Here is a 24,687-nt window from a genome sequence, read left to right on the forward strand (position 1 = left end):
TTGACTAAAGGAGTTTGCAATGATAGAGGGACGCTACTGCAAAGTGGTGCTCTGCCTGGATGGAGAGAAGACGGCGAAACTTGACGGATGCGTAGGGTTCTGCTAGCTGAATGAACAGAGAAGGCCATTCAGACAGAGGGACTGTGTGGGCAGAGGCTTAGATGTGTGGGAAAATGGGATGAGGTTCAGGGTACTACCAGGTACTGGCAGGTAGGGGGCCAGAGGATTAAATGGGGCATCATTAGGGAGAAAGGGTAGATAATGATTGTGGGGGTTGTTTTCTGGAGAAGTCAGCAGAGTGTGGCCCAGGGGCTTTTTGTGCCTTTCCTAAAGAGTTAGATGTTATTCTCTGGGGAGTGATGGAGTGGAAGGACAAGATGGCCCGAGGATCTGCTGTAGTCTTCTGAGGGAAATGCTGCTGCTGCTTTGCGCATTCTCTGAGGACAACTCCTGCACCAGTCGCGCCAGGATGGCAGCCTGATTGTAGTGGGATTGGCTTGCTTCCAAGTGCTGCAGCGTGCACGGCTTTCTCCTCCCCGCAGAGAAGAGTCTCTGGATTTCGTCTTTCTTACTCCCCAGCACGGTGTTTACTGTTCTGCTAAGCATTTTACACCAGTTTTGTTCTCCTTGACCCTGTGAGGGCAGGCATTCTGACAGGCATTTCACATTTGAAGGAAGCAAAGCTGCAAAGGTAGAGAGACTTTCCCAGAATTACACAGCCCAAACAGCAGAGCTAAGGTTTTTAACTTTGGACTTTCTGAGTAGGAAAAGTATACGTTCTTGAGTACTAGTTCAGTAAAGTCAGTTCAGGAACCGTTGTGTTAGAATAAGGGGTAATTTCTCAGGGCACCCCTGTTTAATTGACTTTCTTAAACTTTATGTACACTCCAGGCAGTGGCAACGCCCCACTTTAATCCCAGCACTCCAGTGGCAGAGACAGGCTGGAGTTCAAGGGTAGACTCCAATGCTACACTCCAAAGTCCTGCTTCAAAAACAAAACAAACAAACAAACAAAAACTTTATGTAGTGTATACATATAAGTGGCCTAAGTAAGGCAGAGGGGGTTCGCAGGGTGGGATAGGTGTGGTGGTGCACGCCTTTTCCCAGCACTAGGCAAGTCTCCGAGTTCCTGGGTCCTGGACAGCCAGGGCTATACAGAGGAACTCTCTAGAAAAGACTAAATAAATGAACGAATAAATAAATAGCCTAAGTGGTCAGAGAAACTGTATATTCAACTTCAGAATGAAGGCGATTGGGTTTTTCTGTAACTGACAGCACCTAGGAAATTTAAAAATCTAAAGTGAGAAATAACCTGATAGAAAATGTAGTTGGCACCAGCGAGGTCTGCCCATCTGAAATTGGCTTTGAATCTGAGCACTGTTGGTGGACACATTGCTCAGTGGTTAAGAGCACTTCTTGTTCTTCCAGAGCACCCACATCAGCCAGCTCAGCTCCCTTCAGCTGCAGGGATCTGATATCCCCTTCTGGTCTCCTTGGGCACTTGCCCACATGTGGCACACACACACATATAATATAAAAAAAATAGTAATAAGGGCTGGAGAGATGGCTTAGAGGTTAAGAGCACTGGCTGCTCTCCCAAAGGTCCCAGCGACTACATGGTGGCTCACAACCATCTATAATGAGATCTGGTGACCTCTTCTGACCTGCAGACAGAATACTGTATACATAATAAATAAATCTTTAAAAAAATAGTAATAAAATCTTTTAAAAAGTAGAAGAGGGGGCCAGGCTGTGGTGATTTGCACCTTTAATCCCAGAACTCAGGAGGCAGAGACAGGCAGATCTACAGAGTTCAGGGCAGGTTCCAAAGCTACAGAGAAACCCTGTCTCAAAAAAACTTGAAAAGAAAAAAGAGGGGGGATCAAGATGGTTCAGCTGTCAGCCTGACAACCAATCAACCAATTAGATCCCCAGAGAACTGGTTTCCTGCAAGTGGTCCTCTGATCTTCACTGTGTTGCTGGCATAGTGCACACGAAAATAAAAGAATTCGGAAGGAAGACATTGCTAGTGATCTCCAGTTTCAGTGGGTCAGACAGACAGACCTCATTCCTGTAGTTAAAAGCTCAGAATGCCTTAGGTAATATGTAGCCACGCATACTGTTTGGTACAGTAACCACAAGTGTTGATACTGTGTGATTATTAACTTGATCTGTGTTTCATCGCTACAGGATGCAAAGGGGGCAGTAGTTCTTGGTAAGACAGTAAGGCTTTGAAGGAACAAGGCTTGACAGTGAGGGGTTGTTCCGTGTGGAGAAGCAGTTTGTTGCTGAGTGTAGATGGTAGATGTGTTCAGGATAGCAGCCTGTTTTTGTCCAGCCCTGCCAGGTGACCTGACACCTCATCTCCTTTCAACTTAGGCAAGTCTTCTGGCTTGTGAAGGCCTAGCGGGTGTGAGTTTGGTTCCCACTGCAGCCAGCAAGAAGATGATGCTAAGCCAGATTGCCAGCAAGCAGGCGGAAAATGGCGAGCGGGCAGGTAGCCCTGATGTGCTGAGGTGCTCGAGTCAGGTACAGCACTTGAGTCCTTTGTGGTGCTTGGGGGTCGGGCAGCCTGAGCTCTGCCAGGAGGCACCAAGCTGTGGTTCCTGTCAGCTTTGTTTAGAAGAAGTGGGGATCCGGGCAAGAATGAGTGTGGGTGTTTGGAGCGCTTGTACCTACAAACTCCTAGAGCAGGAAAGACGAAGAGGAAGTGGATTATGGAGAGGAAACAGGTGGTATACTGTCCTTTATAAACTGATTGTCAAGAAACAGCATTTGGTTTCTCATCTTGTGTTCTGACATGGACTGTAAGTTTAGATTTGGTTTGTCTTCAAAGGGCCACCGAAAAGACGCTGATAAATCCCGGAGCCGCAAAGACGATGACAGCTTGGCCGAGTCCTCCCATTCAAAAAAGACTGTTAAAAAGGCAGGTAATGGGGTCAGTGCCAGACTCAGACTTTCCTCATCACTGTGGCTCACGTTTTCCCTACTGAGTTTGGGCTGTGATTTTACCCAAGGCCACACTGACAGCCGCTGCCTCCCCTTGCTGACCATTCTGGGACAAGTGGGGAGTGTGCTCTTGGAGCAGGCAGGCCAATCCTACCACTGCGTGCTAGCCCTTCTTCCCTTCCTGACTCTTAGCCTAAGTAAGGGATATGACAGTAGACATCACCTTTCACAGTAGCAGACAGACTCTTTGTACAGCAGCTGGAAGTGGACCTCTAGGAAGAGGGCAGAGAGAAACCTCCTTGACATGCCTGATTGTTGCCCCCAGGTGGTGGTAGTGGAACAAAATGGCTCTTTCCAAGTAAAGATCCCAAAAAATTTTATTTGTGAGCACTGCTTTGGAGCTTTCAGGAGCAGTTACCACCTCAAGAGGCACATCCTGATCCACACTGGTGAGTCTCGCCTGTACTCAAGCTTGCATGGATGGGGACAGCCTGTAAGCCGTGTTCCAGGAGGGCGTTAGACATGGAAGCAGAGGATAAGCTGAATGGCGCGGAGGGATTGCGTGGCTCCGTGTTTGCTGTCACTGAGACCAGCAGTCTTACGTGTTTATGAATGTATGGTTCCTATCATAAACGTTTGTCGGTTCTCACTTGTTTTTAACCTCTGGCCAGGGGAGAAACCATTTGAGTGTGATGTATGTGATATGCGTTTCATCCAGAAATACCATCTTGAACGCCACAAGCGTGTGCATAGTGGTGAGAAGCCTTACCAGTGTGAACGATGTCATCAGGTAAGGTTTGCCTGTCATCCTTGGAATAGCAGCACACATAAATTTTCCTTCTCCAGGAAGTAGGACCAGTCCCTTCCTGGCTGACCGAGGGGCTTCCCCAGTACAGTTAGCATCTCAGAATAAGGCAAACTCGGGCCTTATGGGGCTAATCATAGGGAGTACTTGTTAGAATATCATAACATTATCGTTTATTTTGGTTTGGTTTGGGATTTTTTTGTTTTGTTTTCCCTGAGACAGGGTCTCACGATGTAGCTCTGGCTGTCCTGGAATTCACTATGTAGACCAGGCTGGCCTCAAACTCATAGAGATCCGCCTGATAATATCATTTCTTGAATTCCTGATCTATGCCAGGTACTGTGAAGACAAACTTGACATAGAATTTGAGTGTGGCGTGTTTTTATCTTGTTATCTCCTTAAGGTAGCTGTGTTATCCTCATTTCACAATAATGGAGAAGTTGAAGTTCAGGGACTTTAACTTTCCCCATGCAGCAGGTGAGAGTAGGCCTGATATTTAGTCCAATCTCAGAGCACCGCAGTGCGGAGGAGCGACGTCACCTCTGCCCTGGGCTCCAGTGTCTGATCTGAAGACAATGTAAGCATGACAGGAGATGAGGGTGAAAGTGACTGACATCTGGTCCACACTTTAGTGAGTCTTCCAAATGCTAGGCTGAGAGCTGCTGCTGGTGACGGCATGTGACTTCACCCATGTCCACCCTGCACATGTGAGCTCTTGTCACAAAGCCAAAACACTTTTCATTTGTAATAGTTATAGTTCTTCTTCCTCCTCCTCCTCCTCCTCGTGAGGGACACTGTAATCCCGGCACTCGGAGAAGCCGGACAAGAGAACCACAAGTTCTAGGCCTTCTCAAAGAAACATGTTTTCCACCCTGTGCTTGGTCCCAAAAAGGTAGACATGCTGTGGTGTGCCTCAGTGCTGAGTCTGGCCGAGTCCGGCAGAGTAAGCGCTAAATATTTGATGAGTGGAGAGCTACGCTGTGTTGGGTGCTTTTCACCTGCTCCTTCAGATAAACAGGGAGGCTCGGGGCTGTTGGAGGATTTGCCTGTTGTCACACAACTAAATGACAGAACCAGCGTTCCACTCTGGTCCAGGCCCTCTCTCCAGCACTGCTTCTTGTTGTTGACTTACATTGCTGTGTACATAGTACAGGGCAGGTGTGGAGGTCAGAAGGCCTCCTTCTATTATGTTGGTTCTAGAGATCAAACTCCAGTCACCAGGCTTGGCAACAAAGGCCTTTACCTGTTGAGCCAAATCCTCATCCTCCCTATCTCCTTTCTTGAGATAGAGTCTTGGGTAGTCCACAGTGGCGTCCAGCTTTCTATATAACCAAGGATGACCTTGTATGCCTGATCTTCCTGCCTTTGATCAAAGGTCTGCACCACCACGCTCAGTTTCCAAGGCACTGAGGATCAAATCCAGGGCTTCCTGTGTACTAGGCAAGCCCTCTGCCATCCAAGCTGCATCCCCAGCCACTAGAACCCACATTTGCTTCTTTCTGTTGTTTGAGACAGGGTCTGTCTACATGGCCCTGACTGTCATGTAACTCACTATGTAGACCAGGCTAACCTTGAACTCAGCAGAGATCTACCTGCCTCTCTGCATCCTGAGTTCTGAGATTAAAGACATGTACCACCACCATACCCAGCGACATCAGTGTCCTAACTACTGTGCTCTCCTGCTGTGCAGATACTGAGGGAGCAAGAACATAGCATGTGCCTTCTCCGCAAGGAAGGGACCTCCTAACAGGAGACTGAATTCCTCTTGGAACTTAATCCTCTCTCTTCACAGTGTTTTTCTCGGACAGACCGACTACTCAGACACAAGCGGATGTGCCAAGGATGCCAGTCTAAGACGTCTGATGGGCAGTTTTCTCTATAGGCACGGGGGCCCACCGAAGAGCACATCCCTCTGCTCTGATGGCCCTACCACCACTCCCTCTGAACCTGTCCCCCTTCCTAGAGGAGTGGCCCCAGGTGAGCAGACGAGACCATCGGAGGACAGCGGCTCCAGAGCCTCAGCTCTGTAAATAGTCTGAGACTGTACGACTCTCGGGAGTTTCGGCAGCATTCCTGGGCAGGGAGCTGGTCCCGGGACCCTTACCTGAGGACTGAAATGTTCCCACAATCTTGGACTGGAACTGGCAGCTGAAATGAAAAGGACTGAGGAGGGGAATTTGTTTGTTCTGCTCTTGTTTTTGTTTATCCAGAAGCGATTACAGCAGGTAAACAGGGGACACAGATAATCTGGAGACGCAAAGTAAGGACTGTGGCTGGCCCAGCCGTTTTTGTTACCGTAGGCCTTCGGTGGTCCACAGCCCTGCATCTTACTTCCTGTGTGAAAGAAAATAGGACCAGGACTGGCAGCTAAGCTTACTTGGACTTGATATACACTGTGCGGACAGAAGGAGAGGCTGGAGGAGCAGTGTGAGCTGACAAGAAGAGTGGGCATCCCTTTTTCTCTCCTCATAAGAGCAGTGTTGTGCCCATGGCTGTTGTCATGGTTTGTGCAACGCCAGTGCCTGATGGGGTCAGCTCAAGTGCCTTTTGGAGGAAGCTTGGGTGGGGTAGCCCATGCAGCCCTTTTGTCTTGGTCTTGGTTATGGTTTGTGGCTACCTCACTGTCCTTGACAGAGGCAGCAGTTGAGTAGAGAGCTGTGGGTGTCAAGTGGACTGTCCCCTTGTGCCGTCTTAGAACAACTAAGGATAGTGCAGAGTTGCCAACAACTGTTAGAGACGCAAACGTGACGGCCCTGATATGACTTGTGTGATAGAGCCCCTTCCTGCCCAAGTCCTGTGGCGGTTCAAGTAGTGGAGGTGGAAGTCTGGTCTTCAGTCCCAAAGAACATGAACTTGGCTTCCTCCCTGATAGGCATCCCTACCCAACAAGGTAGAGGATGCCGCAGAGGAAGGAGCCTAATGTCTGTTTTATTCTTGACCTTATTCTGTTCCGAACCCCATCTTGTCTACCCCTGAGAAAGTGATGAGGTGCGTTTCTTTGTCTGATTTGTGGGTGTTTTGTGTATTTGCTTGGAAGGGATGAAAATTATTGAGCCAAATTTATTCAGCCACCAACTTAGAGGACAGAAAGCATAGAGCAGCCTCCCCGCCCAGACCCGAAGGGTGCCTGCCTCCCAGAGGTTGCTGAGAACAAGGGGACCGAGGGGGTTTGTTCCAGAAGGATTTTTTTGGGGTTTTGTTGTTGTTGTTTTTAGACTGATTCAACAATACTGCTTAGAGTGTTTCTAAGCCAGGACTTATGGATACGTATTTTCTAAAGTGAAATAACTCCCTTCCTGCTAAAGAAAGGATCCTTAGGGAGGTTTTGGAATTCCTTTGCGCACTGCCCCATGCCAGGGGCCCTACTTCAGGTGTAATCATGGAGATTGACCTGAGCACACATCGCTGTAGCTGTGAGTAGGAGTCTGAGATGGCAGCCCAGCCTCCAACAAGTTCTTGCCTAGCAAAGAGGGCCAGGCAGCAACTTTGGGCTATGGCCTCTCTCTTCCAGAGTGTTGAGGGACGGGACGTCATACTCTTGGGTTGAAGTACTTCAGGGAAAAAGAAGGGGAGATGTTTCAACCTTCAGCTTGCCTCTGACACACCTGAGAGCCTTGGTGAGGTCAGAAATGTTCACTGCCGTATGTTCTAGCGTCATGCTGTCCCTGCTGTTAGACATGCTCTAGACCCTGTGACCCCATGTCAGAGGGTTCTGCTGGGCTGGGATTTTTCTGTCATTGAACTCTGGGAAAGGATACACTAAGAAAGAAATCCTCCCAAAAATGCTTCTGGAAATGGGATCCTTCCCTGCTCCTAGAAGATGGTCTGTGGGGAGAGGTAGAAGACTGACCCAGGCTTCTCCATGTCTGGATGTATGTACTGGGTCAGAGCAGGCCCTGCAGGCCATGGCTTCCTGCCCGAGTGGAAGCTGTAAGGGAGAGAACTTGAGGATGTGTGTACAGATGGCCCAGCCAGAACCACACTGCCAAGGCCTGGGTGTGAGAAGCCCAGAGGCTGGCAGTGGTAGAGGACAGACAGGCTCTGGGGTGAAGAGTAGTAGGGTACCCAAGGGCCCAAGAACCACAGAGGCTCCTGGGGTGTTGTGTTAGCACTGGACAGATGTCTCAGGTGTGTGTAGAAGGGGGAATGAAGAGCGGGCAGGTGCCCAGAGATCCAGATGTGAAGTGGGGTTGCGTGGGGAGAGTAACACCAGTCCCTGGGTGGCTCCTGTGCAGCCCTGCCGTCTGCCCTTGCTGGTGCCTGTCCTTTCCGTCCATCACTCAGCTACTGATTGTGCTCCATGGCTTGACATGGAGGGTTAGATGGGTGGAGTCCCACCACAGCTCGGCCCTCTCCCAGGTTCCTCTGCCCCTGCTGTGGGCCTGGGCTTTTATCTTCAATTCCCCTCCTACCATGCTCCACTTTTTTTTTTAAATATACTTATTTTGCTATGGGGGAGGGGACTATCAAATGAACAAGATCACTTTTAAATGGTAGTTTTTATAAGATGTTATAAACTTGTATCTTTTTACCATTAAAGTGCAGTGTATGTTCCTTCGTGTTCTATTTAGGGTATTTAAATAAAAAGAATGGCGCTTTTCTACATTCCATCTCCTCCTTGAGACCTGTTGAGGCGCTTTCTCACCAGAGCCCAGACAGTTTCCTTCCCTGGTAGGCCCACCCTACAGCTTGCAACAGAACAAACTATCCTGTTAAAACAATGTTTTTTTCCCATAGAGAATTAACAAGTAGAGGCAAAACATACCATTTTTTTGCTGAGAAAAAGACTCTCAACAGCCTGACAAGGTGTGGTCTGACTCCTATCTAGGTGAGGTCCTTTAGAAGTTGGTGAGTGACTCCAGTTTCAGCATCCCCTGAGATTCCACTGGCCCAGGTGCTCCCAGGTCACACACTTGTCCTCCAGTAACCTGAGACCTAGGCTAGGCAGTTTGCTTTTCTTGTCTTGAGGTGAAGCAAAGTGGAGGCTGTAGTCTGAGGGAAGACTTTATTGTGGGCAAACCCTTCATCAGGTGGGGGGATTGGTTGCAGCAGTGGGAAGCAGCCCTCTGAAGGTCACTGAAAAAACTGATGACCCCTCAACAGTGGTGCCAGACTGCCACCTGGCAGACCCTGCCAGAGTCCTAAGTGAGTCTGCTGCCTGGGTCAGAGAGAGGGACCAGAACCATTTGTCCCTTGGAAGCGGGGGTTGATGGTGGTTGTGATGGCACTTTTGTAGAGAGGATTGTTGTCCTGTCGGAAAACATTGCAAACTGTAAAAAAAATATCAGGCTCTCCCCATTACCTAGTCCTGTGAGGCCAATCTGGAACTTAAGCCAGATCCTAGAAGGCCTAGTTATGCTGCGGGAGGGCCTTTAGTGGGGGAGCCCGTGGCAATAGGACCTGGCCTCACCTGCTTCCAGTTGAGCTGCTGTCTCTCCTTCTCAAAGCGGCTGTACTCGCGGCGATCATAAATTTCCACGGAGAGCCGATAAGCCAGGACTAACCCAAGTCCCACTGCCACAATGCCACCTATGCAGCCCAGTATGATGCCACGGGTGTGATCTGCTCCTTCTGGTGGGGTCAAGGTATAGGAGCTGATCATAGTTACCCAAAGGGTGTCCAGCCTCCCCAACCCTGTCACTGTAAATAGGACCCAACAGAGCCCAGAGTCCTCCTTACTGGGGCATTTGCGGTAGGTTTGCAGCTCTGCTTTAAACCCGACACCTTTACCTTCGTGCACATCCCCAGGTCTGAGGTTCCGCCTACTTACTCTCTTGGGGTCTCACTCTCAGTATGACTCCTGCAGCCACGTTCTCCACCAGGAAGAAGAACAGCTGGTTGTCCAGTGTCCTTTCTTTGCACCAGCCATCATCCAAATTAGGAGCCAAGGCCACCGTCACATTCACACCAGCACAGGCCATACTGCAGTTGGCTGCCAGGGGACCAGTGCCAAAGGCTCCACATTCTGCACAGTCCCTGTCCAGTGAATGCCAATGAGTTCCCATCTGGGCAGCTGTTACTACTAGTCCTCCCCCGACACCCTCAAGGAGAACACACAGGCGGTTCACTGTGCCCCAGCTCCTGAGATAAAGACTCGAGGCCTCACCTGTACCGCTCACATGGTGACTTGCAGCCGAGGCACTGGTCACACAGAGCCCCGTAGTAGCCATCCTGGCACTGGCAACGGTTGCACCTGCAGTGCCCATGCCCGCTGCAGAGCCCTCCTTTGGGACTGACACAGCTGTCCACGTTCTCACTGCACTCACATGCTCTGCCCGTGCGGTTGGCGTGACAGTGACACACTCCACACTGGCAGTGTCCAAAGCCTGGGGACGAGTCGTGCACAAGGTGACCACCACTCTCACACAGCTGGCCCAACATCTCGACTGTGCCAGGCACATCCTGTAACCTTTAAAATTTGCCCTGGGCTCTCCTACCCCTGCTTCCCCCAAGACTCCAAGTACCTCCACAGAGGATGCCCTCATGTCGCTCACAGCTGGCATCATCACACTCGCACAGACGCCCAGAGCTCTGCCCACTGCAGCTGCAGCGTCCACATTGGCACCGTCCCTTCCCGCTGCATAGGGGCCCTGTCCCATTGGGGGCCCGGCAACCAGATTCCAGATCTGGGGACGACAGTTCAGCCTCGGAGCATTCACAGAGCTGACCAAGGCGGCCAGGGGCACAGCTGGGAAAGGAAGGCACAGAGAGAGATGGGTCAGAGTTTGACCGTCTCTGGGCCAGTGGTTTTCAACCTGTGGATCGCGACCTTTGAGGCTCAAACAAGCTTTTCACAGGGTTGCTTTAGATCATGGGAAAATACAGATACTTAGAATTCATAACAGTATCAAAATTACAGTTGTGAAATAGCAACAAAAACAATTTATGGTTGGGGTCACCACAGTATGAGGAACTATTAAGGGTCACAGCATGCTGGACAGTGGTGGCACATGCCTTTAATCCCAGCACTTGGGAGGCAGAGACAGGCTGATCTCTATGAGTTCGAGATCAGCCTGGTCTACAGAGGGAGTTCCAGGACAGGTTCCAAAGGTACCTGTCTTGGGTCACAGCATTAGGAAGGTTGAGAACCACTGCTCTAGGCCTGTGTTCTCAAGGAGGATGGGGATAGAGCAGCTGGAACAAGACTAGGTTATAGTAGTGAACCAAGAGTGAAGGGAGGCAAGAGTGGAAGGATTCAGGTCAAGGTGAAGACCTTGGCATATGCAGGAAGCTTCTTCAAGGCACGGTGCTCAGGTGGAGTCCTGAGGTGTCTGGTACATTCCAAGAGGCAGAAGGCAAAGGAAGGGGACTACAAGGAGAGAGTCGTGGGAGCTAAAGGAGCACAGAGAGTCACCCCTCACCTGCATATCCCACACTGCAGGTCTCCATGGCCGTCACTGCAGTAGGGAGCGCGGGACTGGACGTCACTACAGTTACAGTCACACAGTGTGTGTAACTCCACAGTTAACTCCTCTGAGAAGCCAAGGGCCCAGAGCCGTAAGAGGTGGGGCTCTGGGAGACACTGAGTGGCTTGAAGAGTGACCCAGAAGTCTACCTGAAGATAGGACCAGACAAAGCTATACACCCTCGTGTGTGCACACCCCTCCTCGTGTACACACACCCCTAAGCCCGCTGATCATGCAGTGAGTTAAAGATGAGTGGAAGGCTACCCCCTCGCCATGGCTGCCCCAAATATTACCGTTTCCCACGTTTATGTATCGCCCCCTGCTAGCTGACTCTTACCGTCTGGTTGACTCGGATGTTACTGCACTGTCCCCGGTTCCCAGCCTCACCCTCCCTCTTTTCAGAACCCCTGCAGTGAGATTCAAAAGAGATGTTGACTCCAGGAGGGAGTGAAGAGTGTTCAAGAGTCACGGTGGATGACAGGCTCTGTGGAAAGGAAGGGGGAGGTCATGTGATGGCAGGCCCCCTGCACCCCACTTTCTACCCTCTTATTCGCTCACAGTTCTGTTTATATCTGGCTTTCTTGCCCCCTGGGGCTCCTCCCGTCCTCCCAGTTAGAAATCATTTCTGAAAGAAGGAGCATCCTGGAATACCCAGGAGCCGAGGCCTCAGCTAGAGCATAGCAGCCTATGCAATGACACTTGTCAGACCCGAACCAGGACACACAGCCTGCATGTAAGATCTAAGACAGACTTTCTCCAGCATGTTTACTCTGAGATGGCCCGCACTGTCTCAAGATTTTTCCCCATTGTTAGGAGATTTGTGTTTGGGGACCGGAGAGATGGCTCAGCGGTTAAGAGCACTGGTTGTTTTCCCAGAGCACCCTGGTTCAATTCCTAGCACCTACATGGTGGCTCACAACTGTCTGTAACTCACAACTGTCTGTGCAAGGGATCCCACATACAGGCAAACATGTAGGCAAAATACCAAAAAAAAAAAATTGCCTTTGGTGAGGAGTGGTTTGAATGGAGTCTAGTAGGCTAAGCAAGCAGCCACTGGGTTATACAGCTCCAATCATTTCACCAAGATCGAGGACATCCTTGTTGTTATTGAGAAAGTCTCCTGTAGCCTAAACTGACCTTGAAAATTCCTGATCCTTCTGCCACCCAGGTGTGCGATTACAGGCGCGTGACGCCACATCCAGATAATAAGGCCCTTGCTACAGTCAGGCGTGACGTTACACATCTTTAATCCCAGCACTGGGGAAGCCAAGGCTGGATCTGAGGTCAAGGCCAGTCTGGCTTACACAGGAGACCCAGGAGACCCAGGACTACCCAGAGAGACCCTGTATTTAAGAAAAAAAAAGACTGGAGAGAAGAGAGAAGGCTCAGAGGTTAAGAGCACTGGCTTCTCTTCCAGAAGTCCTGAGTTCAATTCCCAGCAACCACATGGTGGCTCACAACCATCTGTAATGAGGTCTGATGCCAGCCTGCAAGCAGCTAGAATACTGTGTATATAATAAAAACACTGCATACATAATAAGTAAATAAGTCTTTTTTTAAAAAATAGGAAAATGTCTAGAGTCTAGAGAAGAAATGAGACTTAAGCCCAAGAAACATTCAAGATCCATGAAATTCTGTTTCTGAATTATTACAAATTTAGGCACACATAGAGCAGTCTTTAGCTTTAGTCCTCCCTGGACCTATTTCCTCCATAAAACAGGGACAGAGTCATGGCTCAGGAAGGGATATAGCTCAGGGACAAGTGTTTGCCTGGCACAAGGAAGGCCATGTGCAAGCCATAGGCAGGCGCTGTGAATGGGTAGAACTCCAAGTGACCATGCCATGCCACCTGAGGACACCTCCCCCGCCCAGCCCTGCAATGCCCACCCTCGCCACTCTCCCCTCACATCATAAGCATCCATGATGAGCTGCACGACATTGCTGGAGTCCTCGCTCAGCTCTCCAACAGCAGACTTGGGAATCAGCTGACTCAGCTCCTGCAAGGAAGAGGGGCGGGGCGGGGGAGTGGATGAAGCTCTAGGAGAACGGGTTCCAGGTTCCGGGGTCTGGAGAGAGTTGTGTGGGAAGACTTGGGGGGATGGAATGGGCTAGGAGGTCTTTCCCCAGAGCCCTCACCTGGTAAACAGGCAGCGTCGTGCCAGTAACAGCAAAAATGGGCTGGATGTTCGCTGCAGTGAGGGCCTGGGCTACTTGCCCCACAGAGGGGTAGTCCTGAGGTAGAGAAGGGGACCAATGGTGACTATAGCTCAAGTCTCCCTTTGGTGTGCCACACTCTCAGACAAAACAAAGCAAACAATAAAAAGACAGGACCAGTGGAGGAGCCCTGAGGATGGACGGACAGACCACGGAGGTAGACACAAATGACAAGGGTTTCTTGTTGGGGCAGCTGGGGACAGGACACTCTCCAGATGAGGAGGAGGACTGGGGCAAGGGGGAACTCACAAACTCTGTGCTGTGGACGTAGACACCATTGCTGTCCAGATGGCAGCGCCCATCACTGGGCATGAAAACGCCACCCAGTTTCCCATCCCCAGCTGTGTGGAATGTATCGTCTGAAGTGAACACCAGAAGTCGAGACACATTTCTCCAGCCAATCTGCTCCTGACGGGGAAGGAGGCAACCTGTGAAACTGGGCATGGTACTTGTTTGTCCTTCCCCCTCCTCTGATTCCCTGCTCCAAGCTCTCTGAACCCCCTCCCCAAACAAGTCTGCAGTTAGTGGAGGCCCTCTTGTGAATTAGGAAAAGTGCCTCTTCCTCAAGATAAGTAAACTACCCAGATGACGCCGAGATCACCATGCGGTGAGATGCTCTGAGTGTCCCCTCTGATTGCAGACCCTCACAGTTCCAGCCCCAGACAGCTCCTGCCTCTCAGATCCCCTCCCCCGTTTCCTCACCTGGCAGAGGGCAGCCTGCAAAATGGCATCAAAGCCGCCTTCAGGTGAGTCCAGGTTGCCAGAGACATTCTGGCGCCCCACCTCTCTCTCAAAGGCTTGAGCGTCCCCAGTGAGGGACAGCACATGGTGGAAGCTGAAGGGTGGCTGGCAGCGCTCCAGCCGGTTGGGGCACGGGTGGCGAAGCTTGGAGGGCACTGTGCTGACAAAGGGCAGCACTGTTTTGTCCACGAAGGAGCCAAAACCTGGGCAGAAGGAACCAAAGGTCACAAGGCACCGGCAGTATTGAAGACCCTGCTAAATACACAGACAGGAGGACACACCTAGAAGGCAGGGACCTGGAACCTGGCAAGGGCAAAACTGTGGCACCCTCAGCTCAAGGAGGTGCAGATGGAGGAGATGAAGAGGAGGACCCAACAGGGGCAAACCAGTTCCTGGACGGTAAGGAAGCCAGGATCAAGGGTGTGGAGCAAGAGGTGAGCTTTTGAGCAAAGAGAATAAAAAAAAAAAAAAAACAATCATTACAGAATGCGATATGGGAACACTGCATCTAGGTTGTCTAAAAGGCACTGGGTTGAGTCAGTAGCTTAAGGACAATGTCCTGTCCAGATTGGCTGCTGTCTGAACGTCTCTTAGATTCTGAACCTCAGCTAGCCCTCTGTACAGCAAGGGGTTCTCTTACTGTTCAATCCGAAATCCCCTCAAGCTTAAACCTCAATGAGTGTCCCTTGGGAGAAGTGTCAAGATCCAAAATCTGATCAGGTTTAACACTGTGAGAGTCTAAGGCGATGGCGGAAGCTAAAAGCAGCGACCAGGGCTGGTAGGCTCGTGAATGCACGCTCACCTATGCGCACAGAATGGGTGACCTCCTGCAACCGGACCAGCAGGGCGTGCCCGAGCTGGCGCACGCGTTCCAAGTCGTCCTTCATTGAGTAGCTCAGATCCATAAGGTAGTACAGGTCCACCGGATATCCCGCAGCTCGCAGGAAGCGGACCCGGAGTTTCTGTGGCTCCCCTGATGGAGAAAGGCGAGGCTCGACTTAGGAGCCCTGTGCATTTGAGGCCCAGCCCAGACTTCCATCACCACGCGCCATCCAAAACCCACCTGGTCGCAGCGTGACTCGGATCCGCTGCGGTGCCAGCTGGGTGGCCCCCTCGCCACGGTCTCCCTGACTGAGCGGCTTGTCCTCCAGCACCTCCTGGTGGCCGCGCGGCTCCTCCAGCTCCTGCACGGGGCACCCGCGGGCCAGCAACTCCTCTCGCTGTGCGCAACGCCTTGACTCTGCCTCTCCGGAGGCGGTAAAGTTCTGTGCCCGAGAAGGAGGTGCATTGGAACCCCAGCACCCACAGCCCCTCAGCTCGACTACCAACACACCCTGAAAACACTGCCCTTTGCCCTGTCCACCCCGTTCTATTCTCTTCCCTGAGCCCTGATTTATTCTCACCGCACACTTACCTCCACAGCTACTGTGGAACATAGTCCTTTCTTCTTCCCCAGCTCCCCACTTCCTGTAGTTCCCCCACACACATACCTCCATCCCCCACCCAGTCTCTCCACTCAACTCCCCTTTCCCGCAGGCACCCATCTATCCCCTCTCCTTTGAACCACAGACTTCCTGTCGAGATCTCAGAGACCTCAAGGCTACAGAAACTGGACTTGGTAGTTCAACTTCCCCAAAGTCAAATGGGAAGGGAATGAGTCACACCCAATTTCTGGAGGAGGATAGGAACAGAAAGAGGCATGCACGCGAACACACACACACACACACACACACACACACACACACACACTCGCGTGCGTGCTCGTTGTCTGGTACCCTGCACTGACTGGGAAGCCACAGGGGAAGGAAATGGTTAGCGTGGCTTCTCAGTGGGCATGGGTGCCAGCCCCTAGTCTCGGGACTGGAGGAGGCAGACACAGTCCAGCCGCTGTCCTAAGAGCCTCATCTCCCAAGCCACCTGCCTCCAATAGAATCTATGTCTTCCAGCTTCACTATCGCCAGTTTCTTAGGCTCTCTCCGCTTTAAACATGGCTACCTATTGAGTGGGCCCTACCTCTCACCAAAGCCTGCACTGATCTAACCCCATCTTCCTGTGAGAGACACTGTTGTTCCTGAGCCTCTAAAGCTCCTCTTGAAGGCACCAACAAAGAGCAGCTTTGTTAGACCAGCAAGGAATACACACTTCCCAGCATCCTTTGCTCCCACTGGCCTCCTCCCACCTTAAGTCCACAGGTTTTTGGAAACCTTCACTTTCTTCATTCTTCAGGCCAAGTTGCAGCTGGAACATAACAATCTGCGCGCCCTGAGACGGACTCAGAAGCCCCATCATGCACTTGCTGCTATGAACTGGATTCTCTCTCCAGAATTCCATGTTTATTTATTTACTTCCTGAGACAGAGTCTTACTGTGTAGCCTTGACTGTCCTAGAACTGTCTTTGAAGACTAGGCTGGTTTTGAACTCCCAGACAACCACCTACTTCTGCGTTTGCAAGTGCTGGAATTAAAGGCATGCACCGCTATCTCAAACCTGTGTTTAATTCTTTTTTGTTTTGTTTTGTTTTTTGAATGCCCCAGTCTCTCAAATCACAATGACTATGTTTCTGTTATTTAAGACATTTAGTTAGGGCTGGAGTTAGGCTCAGCAGTTAAGAGTTGTTCTTCCAGAGGTCCTAAACTCAATTCCTAGCAACCACGATGGCTCACACCATCCGTAATGAGATCTGGTGCCCTCTTCTGGTCTGCAGGCACACATGCAGGTAGGACAGTCTACAATAATTAATAAATACTTTTTTTTAAAGGCATTCAGTCAATGACATTTTGTCGCAGAACACTTAGCTGGCCAATACATACATAAGCATGAATTCTCATGGGTCAGAGATTCTTTCACATATGTACAGAAGCTGGCATACGCATGAGTCACATCCACATTGGAGTACACTGTACCCAAATCCAATCACCCATGAGACTGAAGAGTATATCCAGAAAGATCACAGCTATGCCACACAACACACATGTATTTACAGGCTGTACAAGCACATACACACGGTTCAAGGGCCAGGGACACATCCTTACCAACTGCTTGCACCACGCACAGCTGGGATGTGAGAGGATGCACTTCTGGCAGGAAGGAGCTGGCTGGCAGGATCCCGGCAGGGACAGGTCAGCGTGCTCCCATTCTACGGCCCCCTTCACAGATGCAGTCTTGGTGTCTGACTCAGTCTCACCTCCACACAGAACCAGCAGGAGAATGAGAACAGCGGGTGAATCCACCATGGTCTATATAGAAAGACAGACACGTGCGTGAGTCCTTGGGGAGGGCTTGGCTTGTGGTTGCCCTGTTGAACTCAGCTCCGCATCTCTCCTCAGAGTTTCACATCCCCTATAGATTCAGCAGCTTTTTCAAAATGGTGGGGTGACAGTGCCGAAGCAGGAAAGGGTCTCAGGCCTGTGTTCCTCTGTATAGACTTCAGGTACCCAGGGTGGACAGAGCTACAGAGACAACTCAGTGGTTACGGGCACTGGGTACTCATCAGGAGGACGCCCTCCCATCCAGGGTTCCACTCCCAGACCCACATGGCATGCAGCTCACAACTTTCTGTAGCTCCCGTTCCAGGGGATCCGACACACTCTTTGGCCTCCAAAAGCACCGGGCACACATGTGGTGCACAGACATACATACAGTAAGAACACCTAGAGTCATAAAATGGGGGTGAGGGCAGAATACACAATTTTTCTCGAGAGCTCACGCACTATTTCCATCTTACTTCAGGCAGATTTCAGCAACCCGTAACTCCATTTTCAGGGCATCGGACACCTCTGGCCTCCATAAGCCTCGTGTGCACACACCCACACACATGTGCACATACATACACATTTTTTAAAGCCAGAAGTAGTAGCACTTGGGAGGCAGAGGCAGGGAGATCTCTGTGAGTTTGATGTTAGCCTGATCTTCTTTGAAGCAAGTTCCAGAGAAGGCAGGGCTATGTGGGAGACCTCTCTCAAAAAGGAAGAGGAAGGAAGGAAGGAAGGAAGGAAGGAAGGAAGGAAGGAAGGAAAAAGAAAGGAAGGAAGGAGGGAGGAAAGAAGGGAGGGAAGAAAGGAAGGAGGGAGGGAGTAAGGGAGGGAAGAAAGGAAGGAGGGAGGGAGGAAGGAAGGAAGGAAAGAAAGAAAGAAAGAAAGAAAGAAGAAGGGAGGAAGGAAGGAAGGAAAGAAAGAAAGAAGGAGGGAAGAAGGAAGGAAGGGAGAGAGGGAGGAAGGAAGGAAGGAAGGAAGGAAGGAAGGAAGGAAAGAAGGAGGGAAGAAGGGAGGAAGGAAGGAAGGAAGGAAGGAAGGAAGGAAGGAAGGAAGGAAGAAAAGAAGGAGGGAGGGAGGGAGAGAGGGAGGGAGGAAGGAGGATGAGGGCCTCTGGAAGTCAGGAGCTCTTCACCAATGTGCCAAGCTGCAGTGAAGCAAACAGGACTCACCAGACTCGATTCTGTCCAGACCCCTCAGTGTCCACATCTATAAAGTGGAGGAGCTGAGGCTGTACTCTGACAGCCTTGAGGTCTGAATAAGCAAATGGAGAATGGAAATAAGGGGAAAGGGGAACAGAATGAGGGCGTGTGGTCAGGGGAGGGTGGTCTCACACAGTGGACACAGTAGCCAGAGGAAGGGGGTAGAAGAAAGTCTCGTTGATGTTGGAATTTATATTTTACTTTATTATTATGTCTGTGCACCATGGGTGTTCCTGGTGCCCTCATCAGATCCCCTTGAACTGAAGTTATAGATAGTGGGGAGCTGCCCTGGGAACCGAAGTCCTTGAGAAGAGCAAGTGCTTTTAACCAATGAGCCAGCTCATTGGTTAAATGATATGTTTAGTTTAATTTAGTTTTGCTGTTGTTTTTTGAGACAGGGTTTCTCTGTGAAACAGTCCTGGCTGTCCTGGAACTCACTTTGTAGACCAGGTTGGCCTCGAACTCACAGAGATCCTCCTGCTTCTGCCTTCTGAGTGCTGGGATTAAAGGCGCGTGCCACCACCACCCAGCCTTGTTTTGTGTTTTACACTTCTTTGTTTAGCTGGTAGTGGGAAGCACGCCCAGGACACAGCCTGTGGGCGGAGGGACAGGGGATGGTCAGGCTCAGCTGCAGGCATCTTTACTTACTATGCTAGCTCTCCAGTTATTTTTCTACTGTGGCTTTGGTTTTGGTGTTCTGGAGACAGGGACCTAGCCGGCCTGAGCCTTACTGTATAGCTCAGGATGGGCTTGAACACAAGACAACTCTGCTTTTCCCTCTCAGGTGCTAGAATTACAGGTGTGAATACCCAGTAGACCAGAAGTGTAGTTCAGTGGTAGGAAGTGTGACTATGGGTGACCTCCTAGGTTACACTGATTGATGGATTAGTTAGTTTCAGAACTTGAACAGGCCTGTTGGGTCGTGTTGGCAATCCCAGCAGTACGGAGGCAGTGGCAGGCGGATCTGTGTTGAGTTTGAAGTCAGCCTGGTCTACAGAGTAAGTTCCAGGACAGTCAGAATGACACGGAGAAAGCCTGTCTTGAAAAAAAAAATTTTCTAATTAAAAAAATAAATATTGCCGGGCGGTGGTGGCGCACGCCTTTAATCCCAGCACTCGGGAGGCAGAGGCAGGCAGATCTCTGTGAGTTCGAGGCCAGCCTGGTCTACAAGAGCTAGTTCTAGGACAGGAAACAAAAGCTACGGAGAAACCCTGTCTCGAAAAATCAAAAAAGAAATAAAAATAAAAAAATAAATATTGAGGTCAGGTGGTGGTGGCACACACTTTTAAACCCAGAACTTGTGGATCTCTGTGAGTTTGAGGCCAGGTGGCCCATGGAGCAAGTTCCAGTACATGCTCCAAAGCTACATAGAGAAACTCTGTTTCAAAAAACCAAAAAAATAAGTAAGAATTGAACAGGCAATCTATTACTGTGATTCAAAAATAAAAACGTTAGATGTGGCAGAGTGTGCCTGCCATCCCAGCTTTGCATGCAGAGGCAGGAGAACAGGGTTTCAGGCCAGCCTAGACTACATGAGACCCTGTCTCAAAAAGTGTTTATCTGGTCTACAGAGCAATCTTCAGAACAGTCAGGGCTATACAGAGAAACCTTGTCTTGAAGAAAAGAAATAAATAAATAAAGCCACATCAATCAAAGTGAGGCAGTAGTTACATAAACTAGGAATATGAATTAATGGATAGAGTGAGGCTGCAGGCCCAGGTGCGCTGGCGCTCGGAGGTGAGGCAGGCAGATCTCCACAAGCTCAGCGTCATCCTGAGTTTATATGAGGAGTTTCCAGGCCAGTCCAGGCTTCTTAGAGAGGAGGAGATGGAGAACGACAAAAGGAAGGAGGGAAGGAATGAAGGAAAGAAGCAAGCCCGTCCACCTGCGGCAAACTGCGCCCAACCATTTAACAGGAGAACCGGTGCCGGGATGGCTAGATAGCCTAGCCACACACCGAGAGAATGGAGACCTCCATCGTGTACAGAGATAACCGAAAACAGATTTTTAAATGTTTATTTTATGTGTATGGGTGTTTTGCCTGCATGTGTACCTGTGCACCATGTATGTGCCTGGTGCTCGCAGAGGTTAGAAAAGAACATCAAATCCCCTTGAACTAGAGTTACAGATGTCTGCGAGCGCCAAGTGGGTGCTGGGAAATCGAACCCAGGTTCCCTGAAAGACCAACCAGTTGATCAATGGCAGTTGATCAGCCCTGCAACAACGGGCAGTGATTTCCAGTCCAAGGGATGTGGCTCAAAGCTCAGCTTTGCCCAGTGTATTCAATCTCTCATTTCAGTTCTCAATTCCACATAAAATCTTAATAGCTTCTTTTTATCTTTATTTAAAATTTTTATTGGATTTATTCTTTTTATGTGTATTTTCCTGCATATATATCTTTGCACTACATGTGTGCTTATGCTCTGGGAGGTCAGAAGAGGGCATCAGCTCCCTTGAAATTGGACTTATAGATGATTGGTAACCAGTTTGTGGATGCTGGGAATCAAACCTGGGTCTTCCAAAAGAGTGCTCTTAACCACGGAACCGTCCGTCTGTCCGATCCCAGAAACTCCTAATTGCCTAGTATTACAAATGGTGACACATGAAAACCACTGCACTCGCCATGCTGCAGAGGTGCCGACGGCTCTCTAGGAACCCTCTGGAAGGCATAGCATTGCCAGGCAGCCAGCATCCATTTGTAACATTGCTAGGTGTTGACAGCTCCTAGGGATTGTGCTATGTCTTCCCATGGTTAGCAGAAACCATCCAGACTCTCAGCCAGGGTTCAGACACAGGTACTAACATTCTACAGGAGACCTGGGGAAGGGTGGGGTCCTGAGCCGTTGAAACCCCATCCTGCTCACAACCCATGTGACTTCAGGTAGGTGTAGCACATTACAGAGCTTCTGCTCTCAGGGAGAGGCTGACCCCAGGCTCAGCCTCAGCGAAACCTCAGACCTGCATGTTTCTGTGCTGTGGTCAGAGAGGCTTGGGACCCAGCAGCACCAAGCTTAGTTTTGACTCATCTCATAGACAGGGCTCTGCTTCTTACCCCCATTCCCAAGAGAGAGACCTCAGGTCCGCTCATCTCTCCTAAAGGGGGCTATGAAGTCATACATGGCCTCCCCCAACCTTCTCAGTTGTCTCAGTCTTTCTTCCTTGGTGATCCCTGCATCTTGCTACCAGCGTCTATCTCTCCCTTTGCTGTTATTATTATTATTATTATTATTGGTTTTTCAAGATAGGGTTTCTCTGTGTAACAGTCCTAGCCATCCTGGAACTCACTCTGTAGACCAGGCTGCCTCAAACTCACTGAGATCCGCATGCCTCTGCCTCCTGAGTGCTGGGATTAAAGGCTTGTGCCACCACCACCCAGCTTATTATTATTCTTTATACCACTTTGCTGTTTTCTCTGCTTCCCAGTTCTTTTTCTCTTTATTCCTAATCAGAGATGGGAAGAACTTTCTACCTCAGCCGCCTCCTCACAAAGAGAGACTGAAGTCCCCAGCAATGAGCCAAGGACACCCACAACACAGGAGGGGTCCATGGATTAAGGCATCGCAAGCCTCCTGAATGAAAAAGAAAAAAAAATTTCGAGACAAAGTTTTTCTATGTAGTTAGTCCGTGATGTCCTGGAACTTGCTCTGTAGACCAAGCTGGCTTTGAACTAATAGAGATCTGCCGGTCTCTGCCTCTGAGTGCTGGGATTAAAGGCGTCAGTCGCCAGGCTCAGGCCTGACCAAATAAATTCTCACTCCCTCCCTGGACTCAGCCTGTCATTCTGCTACATCCCATAATGTTGCCCATTAGGATTTCTTATGAATCTAAGTAAAGAAATTTTTAGGTTGCAAGGGATCAAGTTCACTCAAGTTTCCCAGTGAACTATGAAGCCAGGCCTCACTCTAGCTAGGCCAGTGCAGTGAACTACGGCCCCAGCCCATAATAACTAAGTTATGATTGTGCCTACTCTGTGACAGCACCAACTCTTTGGTGAGACAAGCTTCAGCAGCCCTGGAACGAGGAGTCTGCGGCCAAGGTGCCAAGTGGGAAGAATCCTGGGCTGTGGAAAAAGCATCAAGCTGCGAGGTCAGGGACAGAGACCATGCTGGTGAAAGCATAGACCCATGGAAGTCACACTCGCTCGCCAACATCTCAGTCCATCTCCTTCCCTCCCTCCCTCTGACTCCACTGGGGAAACTTAAGGGATGAGCAGCAGGAAGCTGTGATACCAGAGGAAACGCAGAAAGGGATTCACGGCCTTCTTCTCGAGAGGTGGTGAACAAGTGGGCCCAGGTGAGGAGAGGAGAGTGGGCTGGTGCCCTGGTGGTACTCACAGGTGCTTTCGGAGCAGCCCTTCCGCGGGTGGTGGCAGTAGCAGCAGCCTTTGTGTACAGATCTAGAGGCTGCAGAGGAGGAAGTGACACGCCCTGGGGTGGGGGACTCATCTTGGGTGACTGCTTTAGCAGAAGGTGGAGCAAACAGGAGTGGGGTGGGTAAAGTGGACCAAGAAGGTCCACGTCTCCTGAGCATTCGTTCCTCTTAAGCCGCAGTTCAGGGTCACAAGAACCACGTCAGACAGTGGCAGCGCCCCCACCCCTGCCCCAGTGTCACAGACAGAGACTGGGAGACCAAGGAGAGTCCAACTTTGCAAAATGTCACAGGTAGCAAGGGGGTGGGCTGTAATCTAAATCCACATCAACCTCCCTCCAAAATTGCTGATGTCTCCAGTTCTCAGAGAGGAAGGAGCCAGACAGGAAGAAACACTGCACTGCAAAGGAGATAACCGAGATATGCTCCTGTAGAGAAACCCAGGGACCATCATGGCGGTGTGATGGCTAACACAACAGACCTCCACCGGATGCGCTGCAGGCCCGCTTGGTGCCTGCTAGACAGCTGTCTCTGAGTGTAGTGCCCGGAAGATAGTTCACAGCAACCTTGACTCAATGACCCCTCCAGAAATGTGCAGCCCGACCTTCTACTCTGTCGTGGCATGACAAACTGCTTGTTTGCTCTGTCACCTGCTTACACGGACATTCAAAGACTATTTTGAGGTCCCCTTGACCACCTAATCGTGGCAGAGCAAAACAGTTCTTGGTTTGCTAGTGCAGATACTCAAGATCTTGTGGTTTTCACTTCTAAAAATCCTTCCCTCACCCCGCTTTGAGTGGCGGTCTGTAATTTGGCTCAGAAATTGCTACCCTGCTAGCAGTATCAATAAACTTAACTAATTGCAATCTGAATTGAGTCAGGGGTCTTGTTCCAGGATCTCAAACTCCTAACAGTGTCAGAACTGGACTACTTAGACTCTGAAGCCAAACTGCCCGGGTTAAAATTCTGACTTTCTCTCCCTTAACAGGAAGCAGTAAAACTCCTTAGCTGTAGTTGCTAATCCAGCTCTACAAAACTTGTGGGTCTCAATCCCATTGGGGGCAGAAGGACCCTTTCACAGGGGTCACCTAAGACCATCGAAAAATGCGGGTATTTACAAGACGATTCTTAACCGTAGCAAAATTACCGTTACGAAGTAGCAATGAAAATAGTTTTTTGGTTGGAGGGTCACCACAGCGTGAGGAACTGTACTAAAGGGTGGCCTATTGAGGTTTTCACCTGCACTCAGATGGCGGTAAGAATGAGATGGTCCCAACAAACTGTTTACAAGACTACCTGCGACACTAAGAAAATGGGGGTACAGTGGGGAGGCAGCTCAGTGTTCAGATGTTCACCCAGCTTTCAGTCAGCATGCTTGCCTAACGTTCAAGAGGTCCTAGCTTCAGTCTCCATCACTGAGAAAAGACTATCAGTAGGAATGAGAAGTTTTAGGGGATAAGAAGTGGAGGAGGCTTTATGAGACACAAGGTCTAGACAGTCAGCAGTTAGAGAGGCGTAGACACAAACTGCTTGCTTGTCCCCAGCCACCCTGACCTGAAAATCACACAGCAATCCTGGAACCTTACCGGGAAGCCACAAGCCTTGTGATAAAACATAATAGGAATGGTTAATTTAAGATATGAGTTAGTTAATAAGAAGCCTAAACTATTGGTTAAGGAGTGTTGTAATTAATACAGTTTCTGTGTGATTTTTTTGGGGTCAGGGCGGCTGGGAATGAATGAGCAGTCTCG

General features: G+C 50.1%; 2 protein-coding genes across 5 annotated transcripts in view; one reads left to right on the forward strand and one right to left on the reverse strand.

The window, feature by feature from the left end:
* Znf740 (zinc finger protein 740) overlaps positions 1 to 8,357 on the forward strand; it is a 10,085-nt gene extending 1,728 nt beyond the window's left edge. For all 3 annotated transcript variants that reach the window (XM_075960757.1, XM_075960758.1, XM_075960759.1), the window contains 5 exons: positions 2,380 to 2,529; positions 2,837 to 2,926; positions 3,275 to 3,398; positions 3,621 to 3,739; positions 5,547 to 8,357. In XM_075960757.1, coding sequence (XP_075816872.1) covers positions 2,380 to 2,529; positions 2,837 to 2,926; positions 3,275 to 3,398; positions 3,621 to 3,739; positions 5,547 to 5,636 — 573 coding nt within the window. In that variant the 3' untranslated portion in view covers positions 5,637 to 8,357. The remainder of the gene's footprint in view (positions 1 to 2,379; positions 2,530 to 2,836; positions 2,927 to 3,274; positions 3,399 to 3,620; positions 3,740 to 5,546) is intronic.
* Positions 8,358 to 8,745: 388 nt separating this feature from the next.
* Itgb7 (integrin subunit beta 7) lies at positions 8,746 to 23,025 on the reverse strand. Of its 2 annotated transcripts, none has more exons than XM_075960751.1 (15): positions 22,903 to 23,025; positions 17,148 to 17,351; positions 15,179 to 15,380; positions 14,918 to 15,088; positions 14,077 to 14,318; positions 13,624 to 13,782; positions 13,297 to 13,392; positions 13,068 to 13,157; positions 11,498 to 11,644; positions 11,116 to 11,309; positions 10,219 to 10,442; positions 9,861 to 10,080; positions 9,525 to 9,730; positions 9,165 to 9,325; positions 8,746 to 9,004 (listed from the first exon to the last, which is right to left on the reverse strand). In XM_075960751.1, exons 1-15 carry the CDS (start codon positions 23,011 to 23,013, stop codon positions 8,918 to 8,920), a joined length of 2,514 nt encoding a protein of 837 aa, XP_075816866.1. In that variant the 5' UTR covers positions 23,014 to 23,025; the 3' UTR covers positions 8,746 to 8,917. The 2 variants fall into 2 exon arrangements, with proteins under 2 accessions (XP_075816866.1, XP_075816867.1); XM_075960752.1 differs by lacking the exon at positions 22,903 to 23,025 and adding an exon at positions 22,798 to 22,871.
* Positions 23,026 to 24,687: the final 1,662 nt, after the last annotated feature.

This window comes from Microtus pennsylvanicus, chromosome 2 (genome assembly GCF_037038515.1).
Source record: "Microtus pennsylvanicus isolate mMicPen1 chromosome 2, mMicPen1.hap1, whole genome shotgun sequence".
NCBI classification, from domain to species: domain Eukaryota; kingdom Metazoa; phylum Chordata; class Mammalia; order Rodentia; family Cricetidae; genus Microtus; species Microtus pennsylvanicus.